This window comes from Scyliorhinus torazame, chromosome 9 (genome assembly GCF_047496885.1).
Source record: "Scyliorhinus torazame isolate Kashiwa2021f chromosome 9, sScyTor2.1, whole genome shotgun sequence".
Taxonomy (NCBI): Eukaryota; Metazoa; Chordata; class Chondrichthyes; order Carcharhiniformes; family Scyliorhinidae; genus Scyliorhinus; species Scyliorhinus torazame.
Genome location: NC_092715.1, coordinates 109,407,255 through 109,424,058, shown reverse-complemented (window position 1 = coordinate 109,424,058; position 16,804 = coordinate 109,407,255). Strand labels below are relative to the sequence as shown.

At 50.0% G+C, this 16,804-nt stretch overlaps 1 protein-coding gene across 1 annotated transcript in view; it reads right to left on the bottom strand.

The window, feature by feature from the left end:
* The window catches only part of LOC140429425 (inositol hexakisphosphate and diphosphoinositol-pentakisphosphate kinase 2-like), a 295,210-nt gene that overhangs the window by 234,975 nt on the left and 43,431 nt on the right, over window positions 1-16,804 (bottom strand). The window contains 2 exon segments of the mRNA XM_072516386.1: window positions 11,236-11,431; window positions 11,728-12,074. Of these exon segments, the coding sequence (XP_072372487.1) occupies window positions 11,236-11,431; window positions 11,728-11,853 (322 nt within the window). The 5' untranslated portion in view covers window positions 11,854-12,074.

The following is a 16,804-nucleotide window of genomic DNA, read 5'->3' as shown; positions in this document are numbered from 1 at the left end:
ATGAGACATACGGAGACATGTGGAGAATGTGCAAACTCCACATGGACAGTGAACCGGGGCCGGGATTGAACCCAGGTCCTCGATGCCGTGAGGCAGCAGTGTTAACCATTGTGCCGCGCTGCCCATCCATCCATTAATATTAATCCATAAAATTATCTCCAAATATATTAGACTCCCCACATCCCCCTAAAAGCACGGTAGCACAGTGGGTAGCACTGTTGCTTCACAGCTCCATGGTCCCAGGTTCAATTTCCACTTGGGTCACTGTCTGTGCGGAGTCTACACGTTCTCCCAGTGTCTGCGTGGGTATCTTTGGGTGCTCCGGTTTCCTCCCACAAGTCCCGAAAGACGTGCTGTTAGGTAATTTGGACATTCTGAATACTCCCTCTGTGTACCTGCAAAGATGCCGGAATGTGGCGACTTGGGGCTTTTCACAGTAACTTCATTGCAGTGTTAATGTAAGCCGATACGTGACAATAAAGACTATTTACTTAAAAAAAGGTCAACTTGCTACATTTAATTTCTAAACAAACAATTTTGTAAAGAGAATGGCTTGGAACTGATAATCTTGTATTCCTTGCCCAATCAAACCTTTCTGACATTGCTATACAGGCATAAAATGAAAAATAAAAATTAAGGCTCTATATAACAGGCTAGTCACAGGAGCAGAAATTTAAATGAGCAGTTGTAACAAAACATTTAAGCCACTGACAGAAACCTGGATCTTTCCTGCTAGAGTAATGGGTATACATTCAAAGTGATACTGTTTGAACTGAGTGCTGAATTTGGGTACATTTGAGTGCTATAGTGAGAGTTTGGTGACTGAGGGAGTTAGGTGAGGAGGGAGGAAGGTGCTCCTTTCATTTCATTTTCTACATTTCCTCAAAGAGCGTGAAGGGAGCCGGGAGTTTACAGAGAGTGCAGCTGACTGGGAGCAGAGTCGGAGGGCGGAGTTCCAGTTGGTCCACAGGGCAGATATATTCTGTAAGGTAAGAGGAGATGGAGGCTAGGGCAGTTGCATGCTCCTCCTGTAGGATGTGGGCGGAGGGATACCACCGGTGTCCCCGCTGACTTACCTGCAGGAAGTGCACCCAACTCCAGCTCCTCAGAGACCGTGTTAGGGAACTGGAGCAACTTCAGATCATCCGGGAGGCAGGGGGGTAATAGACAAGAGTTACAGGGAGGTAACCACACCCAAGGTACAGGACAAGAGGAGCTGGCTTACAGTCAGGGGAAAGAAAACAAACGGGCAGACAGTGCAAGGATCCCTCGTGGCCGTTCCCCTTCAAAACAAGTTTTGAATGCTGTTTGGGGGGGGGGGGGGGGGGAAGAGATGATCTACTGGGGGAAGGCCCTAGCGGCCAGGTCTCTCGCACTGAGTCTGGCTCTGGGGATCAGAAGGGAAGGGGGGAGAATAGTAAAGCAATAGTGATAGGAGACTCAATGGTTAGGGGGAGAGGAGATTCTGTGGTCACGAGCAAGACTCCAGGAAGGTATGTTGCCTCCCAGGGTCCAGGGCCAGGGATGTCTCGGATCGTGTCTTCAGGATCCTTAAGGGAGAGGGTGAGCAGCCAGAAGTCATGGTGCACATTGGTACCAACGACGTAGATCGGAAAAGAGGTGTGGATGTAATAAACGAGTTTAGGGAGTTAGGCTGGAAGTTAAAAGCCAGGGCAGACAGAGTTGTCATCTCTGGTTTGTTGCCGGTGCCACGTGATTGCGAGGCTAGGAATAGGGAGAGTGCGCAGTTGAACTCGTGGCTGCAGGAATGGTGTAGGAGGGCTTCAGGTATTTGGATAATTGTAGTGCATTCTGGGGTGTACAAGCAAGACGGGTTGCTTCCAAACCAGAGGGGCACCAATATCCTGGGAGGGAGGTTTTCTCGTGCTCTTCGGGAGGGTTTAAACTAATTTGGCTGGGGAATGGGAATCGGATTTGTAGTCCAGCAACTAAGGTAGCCGATGTTCTGGACGTCAAAGCGTGTAGTGAGGCAGTGGGGAAGGTAACATTGACAAAGGAGAGTACTTGCAGGCACGGAGATGGGTTGAAGTGTGTATACTTCAACGCAAGAAGCATCAGGAGTAAGGTGGGTGAACTTAAGGCATGGATCGGTACTTGGGACTACGATGTGGTGGCCATAACGGAAACTTGAGTAGAAGAGGGGCAGAAATGGTTGTTAGAGGTTCCTGGTTATAGATGTTTCAATAAGATTAGGGAGGTTGGTAAAAGAGGTGGGGGAGTTGCATTGTTAATTAGAGATAGTATAACAGCAGCAGAAAGGCAGTTAGAGGAGGATCTGCCTACTGAGGTATTTTGGGTTGAAGTCAGAAATAGGAAAGGAGCAGTCACCTTGTTGGAAGTTTTCTATAGGCCCCCCAATAGCAGCAGAGATGTGGAGGAACAGATTGGGAAACAGATTTTGGGAAGGTGCAGAAGTCACAGGGTAGTAGTCATGGGTGACTTCAACTTCCCAAATATTGAGTGGAAACTCTTTAGATCAAATAGTTTGGATGGGGTGGTGTTTGTGCAGTGTGTCCAGGAAGCTTTTCTAACACAGTATGTAGATTGTCCGACCAGAGGGGAGGCCATATTGGATTTGGTACTTGGTAATGAACCAGGGCAAGTGATAGATTTGTTAGTGGGGGAGAATTTGAGATAGTGACCACAATTCTGTGACTTTCACTTTCGTAATGGAGAGGGATAGGTGCATGCAGCAGGGCACGGTTTACAATTGGGGGAAGGGTAAATACGATGCTGTCAGACAAGAACTGAAGTGCATAAGTTGGGAACATAGGCTGTCAGGGAAGGACACAAGTGAAATGTGGAACTTGTTCAAGGAACAAATACTACGTGTCCTTGATATGCATGTCCCTGTAAGGCAGGGAAGAGATGGTCAAGTGAGGGAACCATGGTTGACAAGAGAGGTTGAATGTCTTGTTAAGAGGAAGAAGGATACTTATGTAAGGCTGAGGAAACAAGCTTCAGACAGGGCGCTGGAGGGATACAAGATAGCCAGGAGGGAACTGTAGAAAGGGATTAGGAGAGCTAAGAGAGGGCATGAAAAATGTTTGGCGGGTAGGATCAAGGAAAACTCCAAGGCCTTTTACACATATGTGAGAAATATGAGAATGACAAGAGTGAGGTAGGTCCGATCAAGGACAGTAGCGGGAGATTGTGTATTGAGTCTGAAGAGATAGGAGAGGTCTTGAACGAGTACTTTTCTTCAGTATTTACGAATGAGAGGGGCCATATTGATGGAGAGGACAGTGTGAAACAGAATGGTAAGCTCGAGGAGATACTTGTTAGGAAGGAAGATGTGTTGGGCATTTTGAAAAACTTGAGGATAGACAAGTCCCCTGGGCCTGACGGGATATATCCAAGGATTCTATGGGAAGCAAGAGATGAAATTGCAGAGCCGTTGGCACTGATCTTTTCGTCCTCACTGTCAACAGGGGTGGTACCAGAGGATTGGAGTGGCGAATGTCGTGCCCCTGTTCAAAAAAGGGAATAGGGATAACCCTGGGAATTACAGGCCAGTCTTACTTCGGTGGTAGGCAAAGAAATGGAAAGGGTACTGAGGGATAGGATTTCTGAGCTTCTGGAAAGACACTGCTTGATTAGGGATAGTCAGCACGGATTTGTGAGGGGTAGGTCTTACCTCACAAGTCTTATTGAATTCTTTGAGGAGGTGACCAAGCACGTGGATGAAGGTAAAGCAGAGGATGTAGTGTACATGGATTTTAGTAAGGCATTTGATCAGGTTCCTTATGGTAGGCTTATGCAGAAAGTAAGGAGGCATGGGATGGTGGGAAATTTGGCCAGTTGGATAACAAACTGGCTAACCGATAGAAGTCAGAGAGTGGTGGTGGATGGCAAATATTCAGCCTGGAGCCCAGTTACCAGTGGCGTACCGCAGGGATCAGTTCTGGGTCGTCTGCTGTTTGTGATTTTCATTAATGACTTGGATGAGGGAGTTGAAGGGTGGGTCAGTAAATTTACAGACGATACGAAGATTGGTGGAGTTGTGGATAGTGAGGAGGCCTGTTGTCGGCTGCAAAGAGACATAGATAGGATGCAGAGCTGGGCTGAGAAGTGGCAGATGGAGTTGAACCCTGAAAAGTGTGAGGTTGCCCATTTTGGAAGGACAAATATGAATGCGGAATACAGGGTTAACGGTAGGGTTCTTGGCAATGTGGAGGAGGAGAGAGATCTTGGGGTCTATGTTCATAGATCTTTGAAAGTTGCCACTCAAGTGGATAGAGCTGTGAAAAAGGCCTATGATGTGCTAGCATTTATTATCAGAGGGATTGAATTTCAGAGCCGTAAGGTGATGATGCAGCTGTACAAAACCTTGGTACGGCCACATTTGGAGTACTGTGTGCAGTTCTGGTCGCCTCATTTTAGGAAGGATGTGGAAGCTTTGGAAAAGGTGCAAAGGAGATTTACCAGGATGTTGCCTGGAATGGAGAGTAGGTCTTACGAGGAAAGGTTGAGGGTGCTAGGCCTTTTTTCATTAGAATGGAGAAGGATGAGAGGCAACTTGATAAGAGGTTTATAAGATGATCAGGGGAATAGATAATCAGTCAGAGACTTTTTCCCCGGGTGGAACAAACCATCACAAGCGGACATAAATTTAAGGTGAATGGTGGAAGATATAGGGGGGATGTCAGAGGTAGGTTCTTTACCCAGAGAGTAGTGGGGGCATGGAATGCACTGCCTGTGGAAGTAGTTGAGTTGGAAACATTAGGGACCTTCAAGCGGCTATTGGATAGGTACATGGATTACGGTAGAATGGTGGGGTGTAGATTAATTTGGTCTTAATCGGACTTCCGGGTGCGGCAATGACCAGCTAAGTCGCACGTTTCGGCAGCTCCCGGTGGAACGGACTTTTGGGCTCTTAATAAGAGCCCCAACGGCAATTTTAACAGCTAGAAGCACTGTGCGGTAAACCAGAAGGGAATCCCCCCTGGAAACGGATGGAAAAAGGAGAGGGAAGTGGCCAGATTGCAGTGGATCCTTTGGAGCAGCGGCAAGGAAGGCAAGCAAGAACCAAGATGGCGACGGAAGGTGGCAGTTTAACATGGGGCCCTGAACAACAAGAGTTTTTGAAATGTTGCGTGGAAGAACTTAAAAAGGAAATGAAGAAGGAGCTGTTGGCCCCGATATTACAGGCGATCGAAGGGCTAAAGGATGAGCAAAAGACCCAGGAGCGGGAGCTTCGGGTCGTGAAGGCAAAGGCTGCCGAGAACGAGGACGATATACAGGGCCTGGTGGTGAAGACGGAGATGCACGAGGCACACAATAAACGATGTGTGGAAAGACTGGAGGTGCTGGAGAATAACGCGAGGTGGAATAATTTAAGGATTCTTGGTCTTCCTGAAGGTGCAGAAGGAGCAGACGTCGGGGCATATGTGAGCACGATGCTGCACTTGTTAATGGGAGCGGAGGCCCCAGCGGGTCCGCTGGTGGTGGAGGGAGCATATCGAGTGATGGCGCGAGGACCGAGAGCAGGAGAAATTCCTAGAGCCATAGTGGTGAGATTCCTCCGTTTTAAGGACAAAGAGATGGTCCTTAGATGGGCAAAGAAAACCCGGAGCAGTAGGTGGGAGAACGCGGTGATCCGCGTATATCAAGACTGGAGTGCGGAGGTGGCGAGAAGGAGGGCGAGCTTTAATCGGGCCAAGGCGGTGCTTCACAAAAAGAAGATAAAATTTGGAATGCTGCAACCGGCAAGACTGTGGGTCACATATCAAGGGAGGCACCACTACTTTGAGGCGGCGGATGAGGCGTGGACTTTTATTGTGGAAGAAAAACTGGAATAAGCGGGTTATTAAAAAAGAACGTTTGAAACAAAGTGGTGGGGCGAGTATGGGGGGCGAAGAGGGGGGAAAAAATGAGTTTTATGTTATTAATCCTGCGATGCGGTAACTTTTCTCTCTTCCACAGGTGGTGGTGGAGTGAGGAAGGGAGGTGGAGGAGATGGGGCGTTGGCCATGGGGGGCGGAGCCAAAAGGGAAGCGCAGGCTTTGTTCCCGCGCTATGATAATCATGGCGGGAATAGGGAAGCAGGAAGGAGGGGGCGTCGCACGGTGCGAGCCGAGGTCACGGGTGGGAAGCCGAGGTCAGCCAGAGTTTGCTGACTTCTGGGAGCAACATGGGGGTGTAACTACGCTAGTGGGGGATCTAGCGGGGGGGGTGGGAGGGGGGAGTTACTGGGTTGCTACTGCTGGGGAGAGGGGGGAGCCGGAACGGGGTGGAGTGGGCGGGGGGGCACCGCCTGGGGGGACACACAGCTGCGTGGGAACCGGGTGAGGAGCTGGAAAAAGGGGATGGCTAATCGACAAGGGGGGGGGGGGGTAAAAAGCCCCCCAACCCGGTTGATCACGTGGAATGTGAGAGGGCTGAACGGGCCGATAAAGAGGGCACGAGTACTCGCACACCTTAAGAAACTTAAGGCAGACGTGGTTATGTTACAAGAGACGCACTTGAAACTTATAGACCAGGTTAGACTACGCAAAGGATGGGTGGGGCAGGTGTTTCATTCGGGGCTAGATGTGAAAAACAGGGGGGTGGCTATACTAGTGGGGAAGCGGGTTATGTTTGAGGCAAAGACCATAGTGGCGGATAGCGGGGGCAGATACGTGATGGTGAGTGGCAAATTACAGGGGGAGGCGGTGGTCTTGGTAAACGTATATGCCCCGAACTGGGATGATGCCAATTTTTATGAGGCGCATGCTAGGATGCATCCCGGACCTAGAGGTGGGAAAGTTGGTAATGGGGGGAGATTTTAATACGGTGCTGGAGCCAGGGCTGGACAGGTCGAGATCCAGGACTGGAAGGAGGCCGGCTGCAGCCAAGGTGCTTAAAGATTTTATGGAGCAGATGGGAGGAGTAGACCCGTGGAGATTTAGCAGACCTAGGAGTAAGGAGTTTTCGTTTTTCTCCTATGTCCACAAAGTTTATTCGCGAATAGACTTTTTTGTTTTGGGAAGGGCGTTGATCCCGAAGGTGAGGGGGACGGAGTATACGGCTATAGCCATTTCGGATCACGCTCCACATTGGGTAGACTTGGAGATAGGGGAGGAAACAGAAGGGCATCCACTCTGGAGAATGGACATGGGACTAATGGCAGATGAAGGGGTGTGTCTAAGGGTGAGGGGGTGCATTGAAAGATACTTGGAACTCAATGATAACGAGGAGGTCCAGGTGGGAGTGGTCTGGGAGGCGCTGAAGGCAGTGGTTAGAGGGGAGCTGATATCAATAAGGGCACATAAAGGAAAGCAGGAGAGTAGGGAACGGGAGCGGTTGCTGCAAGAACTTCTGAGGGTGGACAGGCAATATGCGGAGGCACCGGAGGAGGGACTGTACAGGGAAAGGCAAAGGTTACACGTAGAATTTGACTTTCTGACAACGGGTACTGCAGAAGCACAGTGGAGGAAGGCACAGGGGGTACAGTATGAGTATGGGGAGAAGTCGAGCAGGTTGCTGGCCCATCAATTGAGGAAAAGGGGAGCAGCGAGGGAAATAGGGGGAGTGAGGGATGAGGAAGGAGAGATAGAGCGGGGAGCGGAGAGAGTGAATGGAGTGTTCAAGGCACTCTATAAAAGATTATACGAAGCTCGGCCCCCGGATGGGAAGGAGAGAATGATGTGCTTCCTGGACCGGCTGGAATTTCCTACGGTGGAGGAGCAGGAGAGGGTGGGACTGGGAGCACAGATCGAGATAGAGGAAGTAGTGAAAGGAATTAGGAGTATGCAGGCGGGGAAGGCTCCGGGACCGGATGGATTTCCAGTCGAATTTAATAGGCAATATGTGGACTTGCTTGCCCCGATACTGATGAGAACCTTTAATGAGGCGAAGGAAAGGGGACAGCTGCCCCCGACTATGTCGGAGGCAACGATATCGCTTCTCCTAAATAAGGAAAAAGACCCGCTGCAATATAGACCTATTTCCCTCCTAAATGTAGACGCTAAGATTCTGGCCAAGGTAATGGCAATGAGGATAGAGGATTGTGTCCCGGGGGTAGTCCATGAGGACCAAACTGGGTTTGTGAAGGGGAGACAGCTGAATACGAATATACGGAGGCTGCTAGGGGTAATGATGATGCCCCCACCAGAGGGGGAAGCGGAGATAGTGGTGGCGATGGATGCCAAGAAAGCATTTGATAGAGTGGAGTGGGATTATTTGTGGGAGGTGTTGAGGAGATTTGGCTTTGGAGATGAGTATATTAGATGGGTACAGCTGCTGTATAGGGCCCCGATGGCGAGCGTGGTCACGAATGGACGGGGGTCTGCGTATTTTCGGCTCCATAGAGGGACGAGGCAGGGATGTCCTCTGTCCCCATTATTGTTTGCACTGGCGATTGAGCCCCTGGCAATAGCATTGAGGGGTTCCAGGAAGTGGAGGGGAGTACTCAGGGGAGGAGAGGAACACCGGGTATCTCTTTACGCGGACGATTTATTGGTGTATGTGGCGGACCCGGCGGAGGGGATGCCAGAGATAATGCGGATACTTGGGGAGTTTGGAGAATTTTCAGGATATAAGCTGAACATGGGGAAAAGTGAGCTGTTTGTGGTGCATCCAGGGGAGCAGAGCAGAGAAATAGAGGACTTACCGCTGAGCAAGGTAACAAGGGACTTTCGCTACTTGGGGATCCAGATAGCCAAGAATTGGGGTACATTGCATAGGTTAAACTTAACGCGGTTGGTGGAACAGATGGAGGAGGACTTCAAGAGATGGGACATGGTATCCCTGTCACTGGCAGGGAGGGTACAAGCGGTTAAAATGGTGGTCCTCCCGAGATTCCTCTTTGTGTTTCAGTGCCTCCCGGTGGTGATCACGAAGGCTTTTTTCAAAAGAATTGAGAAGAGTATCATGAGTTTTGTGTGGACCGGGAAGACCCCGAGAGTGAGGAAGGGATTTTTGCAGCGTAGTAGGGATAGGGGGGGGCTGGCTCTACCGAGCCTGAGTGAATACTACTGGGCAGCCAACATCTCAATGGTATGTAAGTGGATGGGAGAAGAGGAGGGAGCGGCGTGGAAGAGATTGGAGAAGGCGTCCTGTAGGGGGACTTGCCTACAAGCCATGGTGACGGCGCCGTTGCCGTTCTCACCGAAGAAATACACCACAAGCCCAGTGGTGGTGGCTACTCTGAAAATTTGGGGGCAATGGAGACGGCATAGGGGAAAGACGGGAGCCTCGGTGTGGTCCCCGATAAGAAATAATCATAGGTTTGCTCCGGGGAGAATGGATGGGGGATTTGGAACATGGCAAAGAGCAGGAGTAACACAATTGAGAGATCTGTTTGTAGATGGGACGTTTGCAAGTCTGGGAGCGCTGACCGAAAAATATGGGTTGCCCCAAGGGAATGCATTCCGGTATATGCAACTGAGGGCTTTTACGAGGCAACAGGTGAGGGAATTCCCGCAGCTCCCGACGCAGGAGGTGCAGGACAGAGTGATCTCAAAGACATGGGTGGGGGACGGTAAGGTGTCAGACATATATAGGGAGATGAGAGACAAGGGGGAGATTATGGTAGGCGAGCTGAAAGGGAAATGGGAAGAAGAGCTGGGGGAGGAGATTGAGGAGGGGCTGTGGGCTGATGCCCTAAGTAGGGTAAACTCATCGTCCTCGTATGCCAGGCTAAGCCTGATACAATTTAAGGTGTTACATAGGGCGCATATGACTGGAACACGGCTTCGCAAATTTTTTGGAGTAGAGGATAGGTGTGCGAGATGCTCGAAAAGCCCAGCTAATCACACCCACACGTTCTGGTCATGTCCGGCACTACAGGGGTTTTGGGTGGGGGTGACAAAGGTGCTTTCGAAGGTAGTGGGGGTCCAGGTCGAACCAAGCTGGGGGTTGGCTATATTTGGGGTTGCAGAAGAGCCGGGAGTGCTGGAGGCGAGAGAGGCTGATGTTTTGGCCTTTGCGTCCCTAGTAGCCCGGCGCAGGATACTGTTGATGTGGAAGGAAGCCAAGCCCCCGGGTGTGGAGACCTGGATAAATGATATGGCAGGGTTTATAAAGCTGGAACGGATTAAGTTCGTCCTAAGGGGATCGGCTCAAGGGTTCACCAGGCAGTGGCAACCGTTCGTCGAATACCTCACAGAAAGATAGAGGGAATGGAAAAGAAGAAGACAGCAGCAGCAGCCCAGGGGAGGGGGGGGGGGGGGGGGGGGAAAGAGGAGGAACCAGAGGGATTCTCAGGGATGTTAATATATAAGTATAATACGTATAGGTTGTTGTTATAGATAATTGTATATTGGACTGTTAAAACATATTTTTGGAGAATATTTATCTGGGACAAGGCAGTTGCCATTTAGTTTTGTTTTTGTTTATATATTATTTATTTCTTGTTTATAAAACTGGCCATTGTTAGTTATATTGTTATATTACTGTGTAAAGGATACACATAGTACTGTGATGGTTGGCCAAAAATTTTCAATAAAATATTTTTTTTTGAAAAAAAATATGTTCTTAATCTAGGACAAAAGTTCGGCACAACATCGTGGGCCGAAGGGCCTGTTCTGTGCTGTATTTTTCTATGTTCTGTGATACCATATTGACAGGAGCTTCTGCTTTAAATCAGTGTTCTTTAGAATAATGTATCAAAACAACGTAAATGCCAACTTGTCCCAATAAGCTACTTTCCCATTCATAATTATGTAAACTTAAACCAGACTCAAACTCCAATCTCAGCAACTCGTGTAAAAAAACAACTGCAGTGCAATAATTGACCTTCGTAAACCTGACTGGGAAGAAAAGAAATAAGCTAAAAATCCTAGTTTGATTGTTATCTGGTAATTCCTTCCAGAACAATGCTTGGGGCTCTATTAGGTGAAGCAAGACCATCTGAGTTTACCACATGACTGAAATACTGGAAGGCTGTAAGTATCAACACCTTTGAGGGAAAAGTTTCAGGTAGTTACTCCTGCCCACAGTCTTGTTTATGGATGTTTGTAACTTCTTGTGGTCTATATCCACTTCAGCGTCAAACTCCCTGCTGGGTTTTAGGAATATGTGAACAGTATTCGCAACAATTAAGACAGCAACTACCGGATTTCTGAATTCAACTCCATATGGGCAGGCACCATATGTTGCTGTTGATTTATTCTTTAAAATCAGTAAATGCTGATAGCCTTAGAAATCCCAAAACATGGGCAAATAACCCTAATTGTACCAAGACATTGAATAAAGTGCGCTCAGACATCAAATGCATCACAAAACTGCTACCTTTTGAATGGAACGAAATGAGGCAGTCACAAAGTGGCCACTGCTCCACTGGTTGATTTTGTATGATGTCTTCTTCAAATATTACAGTCGTGATGTACTTGAACCTGCAAAGTCGTCCCAGAATCTCACTCATTGGCTTTGACTTGGATTTCTTGGCCATGGCACAAATTCCAACCATAATCTGTCTTTCTGGCGGCTACAGGACAAAGCAAGGTCACAGTATACATAATTAATCAAAATAACTGTAACATCTGTTAGTAAACTGGGCATTTAAGAAAAAGCACAGACAGACACCTAAATGTAATGAATTAAATCATGCTGTAAAACGTAAATACTAGCCTTTACCAAGTGTTGAAATTGACAATTTACGTCTTAATTTAATTCTAAATTTAAGCCTCAATTATCATTTACAACAGTACACCTGGACTCAAAATATATTGCATAACACTGGTTTCTCATGTACTCTGGAATTAATCAGCACTCAACACTCACAGAATCATATTCTTCATCTTGATCAAAATCTTCAAACTCTTGAGGTTTCATTTGATGCCGCAGTTCCACGTCTTCTGACCCAAGAAAGAAATTGGGAGACTCTCTATCCAGGCCATGAGCAGACATAATTGTTCAGCTGTGCTTTCTATCAATAACTAGCGGCCAAATTGCTAGCTTCTGTGCAACTAAACTAAGTTGCTCAAGCCTGATTGTTTGGTGGGTGGTATACTGCCAAATGCACTTAAAAGTCATAATTGAAAGTGTACATATTTAGTCCATGTACATTGTTAAAGCTTCCAGTACATCCTCGAGCATGGATATTGGACAGCAAGGTTACATTCTTCCATCTAAAAATAGAAAGGGCAAAATTGCACATGAGTATTAAGTAAACAAATTTGTCATCATTAGATAGATTCTCAAGAACAAAACTCTGTAAGGCCAGCAGCAGCCATTTAATTTAATAATAATGAAGTTACTGTGAAATGCCCCTCATCGCCACACACAGGCGCCTGTTCGGGTACACTGAGGGAGAATTCAGAATGTCCAAATTACCTAACAGCACGTCTTTCGGGACTTGTGGTAGGAAACCGGAGCACTAGGAGGAAACCCACAGACACAGGGAGAACGTGCAGACTCCGCACAGTGACCCAAGCTGGGAATCAAACCTGGGATCCTGGCTCTGTGAAGCAACAGTGCTAACCACTGTGCTACCGTGCCGCCCTGTTGTATGGCTTAAACCAAGAAGCTGAAATGTTTGTAGTAAGAAAAGCACAGCTAAAGTATCATTTTTTAAAAATATATGTTTTTATTCTCCATTTTCACATTTTCTTCAGAATTTACACCCCACCAACAAACAGTAAACGGTAATGAATACAATGTCAATCTCTCCACCAACAACAACGATCCCACCCTCCAACCACCCCGCACACAACCGCCCACCTGACAATATAAGCATCAAATAAAACTAAACCTTCCAAGGAAGAAAAAAGGAAAAAAGAAAAAGGAATCGCCCCTGGTCACCGCTAACATATATAGTACACCCCCCCACCCCCCCAATACTCAATGCCATCCAATCCCCAAAAGAGTACCATGAATGGCACCCATGAATTGTAGACACTCCCCACCCCCCCTCCCAGACTCCTCCCCTCCACTTACTCTTGTAAACTCCTCCCCCCAACCTCGGTTCCTTCCCCCAACTTTTCATCCCGGCTAGACTCACTGAAACCTGTTCTACCAGGCTCCGATGGCCACAGCCCCTCCCCCCACCCTACTCCCGTTCACTGGCCGGCTTAAACCGACCAGCGTGGAGGACCCCGCCCGGGTCTCCTTCCCCCTTGCACGGTCCCAGGAAAACCAAGAAATCCCCTTTAGCACAAAACCCCAGCACACACACCCAAGCCCCAAAGAACCATCATTGCAAATGAAAGTCCCAACTCTTCCCTTGTCCAAATATACAGCGTCGACTCATTTAGTACATACACCAACACGCAGTGAAAAAATAAAGTTACATGAGGCGACATCGGTACACGACCCGCTCTCAGTCCCATTTCTCAATTCTGCCACAGTCCTTCTGCCTTCGCAAACTCCTCCGCTGCTTCCGCCGTCCCAAAATAAAAGTCCTTGGATTTGTAGGTCACCCTCAACTTAGCTGGATATACTATGCCGCACTGCACCTTGCTGATGTACAGCGCCTTCTTCACCCGGCTGAAGGTAGCCCGCCTCCTCGTCAGCTCCACCATAAAGTCCTGGTATATGCGTATACCAGCTCCAGCCCACTGCTCCACCCGCCTCTGCTTTGCCCAGCACAGGACCTTCTCCTTCACGCTGTACCTACGGAAACACAGAGTTACTACCCTTGGCGGCTCACTCGCCTTTGGTAGAGGCCACCACAACCAATGAGCCCGATCCAGTTCGTATCGAGAGGGATCGTCCCCCTCCAATAGCTCCGCCAACATAGTGGCAAAATACTCCGTCAGCCTCGGGCCTTCCACCCCTTCGGGCAGACCCACGATCCTCAGATTCTGCCGCCTGGATCTGTTTTCCAGGTCTTCCATTTTGGATCGCAGACCCTTGTTGGTCTCTGTCACCTTCCGCAACTCCTTCCCCATCGAGGTGAGTTGGTCACTGTGCTGCGATAATGCCTCCTCCACTTCCTTCAGTGTCTCACCTTGCTCCTGCACCTCCACCGCTGCGCTTGATACCGCCGCCCTCACCAGGGCAATCGCCTCCTCCACCAGCACTTTCAATACCACCCCATCCTATGATCTCCTTCTTCATCACTTCCATGTGCTTTGTGAACTGTTTTTCAAATTCCACAACCATCACTTTGGTCATTTCTTCTGCTGTGAGCGATGCAGCCTCCCCTGGTGCTCCAGCTTGCACTTTCCTTACAGTTCCTGTGCTGACTTTTCCACTCACCAGCAGACTTTCATTAACCCCCTTTTTCACGTTTTTTTCCAAAGCTTGGACATTTCGCCTCCCTGTGCCTTTTTACAGCTTTTTCAGCCTCCGTTGCCACTGGGACCGGGCGTTAAAAACCCCAAAATTTCTATTCCCGAGCGGGAGACCTCCAGTGTGCGGCTGCCTCCCGCCCGCCGTCACCGGAAGTCCAGCTAAAGTATCATCTGACTATAATAAATGATGCAGGAATAAAAGTAAAGGTTAATATAATGCAGTACATGGCCAGAAGTGTTTGCACAAGGCAAACGCATATACGAGGGGGGGGGGGGGGGAGGGGGAGGGGGAGGGGGGAGGGAGGGGGGGAGGGAGGGAGGAGGGAGGGAGGGGGAGGGAGGGAGGGAGGGGGGGGAGGGAGGGGGGGGAGGGAGGGGGGAGGGAGGGAGGGGGGGGAGGGGGGGGGGGAGGGGGGTAGGGGGGAGGGGGGGAGGGGGGGGGAGGGGGGAGGGGGGAGGGAGGGGGGAGGGGGGGGAGGGGGGGGAGGGAGGGGGAGGGAGGGGGGGAGGGAGGGGGGAGGGGGGAGGGAGGGGGGGGAGGGGGGGGAGGGGGGAGGGAGGGGGGGAGGGGGGGGGGAGGGGGGGGAGGGGGGGGGAGGGGGGGGGAGGGGGGGGGAGAGTGGAGGGAGGGGGAGAGGAGAGAGTGGAGGGAGGGGGAGAGGGGAGAGTGGAGGGAGGGGGAGAGGGGAGAGTGGAGGGAGGGGGGGTGGAGGGAGGGGGGGGAGGGAGGGGGGGAGGGGGGGGAGGGGGGAGAGTGGAGGGAGGGGGAGAGGGGAGAGTGGAGGGAGGGGGAGAGGGGAGAGTGGAGGGAGGGGGGGAGGGGGGGGGAGAGGGAGGGGGGGGAGGGGGGGGAGGGGGGAGGGGGCGGCGGGCCGGTCTAATAGAGCGGGGAGAGCGGCGGGCCGGTCTAATAGAGCGGGGAGAGCGGCGGGCCGGTCTAATAGAGCGGGGAGAGCGGCGGGCCGGTCTAATAGAGCGGGGAGAGCGGCGGGCCGGTCTAATAGAGCGGGGAGAGCGGCGGGCCGGTCTAATAGAGCGGGGAGAGCGGCGGGCCGGTCTAATAGAGCGGGGAGAGCGGCGGGCCGGTCTAATAGAGCGGGGAGAGCGGCGGGCCGGTCTAATAGGGCGGTGGGCCGGTCTAATAGAGCGGCGGGCCGGTCTAATGGAGCGGGGAGGGCGGCGGGCCGGTTTGAAAGAGCAGGGAGGGAGATGGCGGGTCAGTTTTAAAGAGCAGGGAGGAAGGCGGACCAGTTTTAAAGAGCAGGGAGGAAGGCGGACAGGTTTCAAAGAGCGGGGAGGGTGGTGGGCCAGTTTTAAAGAATGGGGAGGGCGGCGGGCCGGTTTAAAGAATGGGGAGGGCGGCGGGCCGGTTTAAAGAATGGGGAGGGCGGCGGGCCGGTTTAAAGAATGGGGAGGGCGGCGGGCCGGTTTAAAGAATGGGGAGGGCGGCGGGCCGGTTTAAAGAACGGGGAGGGCGGCGGGCCGGTTTAAAGAACAGGGAGGGAGTCGGACAGGTTTAAAAGAGCAGGGCAAGTTATATAAAAATGGGCAGTGCCATGTGAATGTCCCTTTAAGAAAGGTTTTGTCTTATCACATGGCTTCAGTGATGTCATTTTGTGGGTGGAGTGAACTGTGGTTGTGAGGTTTTTGGTTTCATTTTCATTTTTACTGCTGTAAACTACAGACAGGAGCAAGAAGTGTTTTGGCCTGTTTCCCTCTATTTTCAGTTTTAAAACATTTCCAGATGTAAACAGGTTTGGATACCGGTTTTGGTAACTTGAAGAAATATTCAGGGAAAGCCAGTCTCATTCAAGTGAGAATGCAGTGCTGGGCCACGGCCTTGAAAAAAGGTTTTTATTTGGTTTCTTGGATTTTGTTTTGAATTGGAACAGTTAAGGGGTAATACATTAAGTGCGATACATAGGTTACTGTCGCTGGATAGTGTCTTGGAAGACTGATGAATCTCACCTGAGGGGAAGGCTCATCTTCAACATAAAGGTTGTAGGTCACGTGGATTTCATAATATACTTTGCAGTTTCTAAGCCCTGGCCCACAACAACAGCAAGTTTCTTTAAATATATAAAATGGAAGAGAGAGGCCAAAAGTGTACATAGGTCCCTTACAGGACAGTTTTTCAAAGTGTGGGTAGTGACCCACAGGTGGTCATGAGGTGTTGGAGGGGCACAGAGCAATTTGGCGCTTCATTCCACGGTGGTACCCATCGCGGGAGAAAAACCGAATGGCGCTCTCCATGTACGTGCTTCTGGTGCCAAATCACAGATCAGAGCCCCTTCTATTTTCGAGCTGCTGGCAAGAGGACTGTGACGATGCATCATTTTCTTCATAGAAAGAGATGGCCAGGGACTCAAATAGGCTGTGTACTTACTGGACAAGATCTCACAACAGAATCTGCTGGAGAGAGCTCGTAAGGAAGAGCCATGGGCAGGACAGAACAGTGGTAGTGTTAGCTCTGTACAGAGCTCCAGGGTCTATGGTTAACAGCCTACAAAGAAGAAACTTAACTCAGGCAGTATAAAAGGTGACTTTTGTCAATTCTGCTAATGCAAAGCCCATGTATGTTATATGCAGAGAGGTAATGGCAAATGAGAAAGTTTCAGATTTTG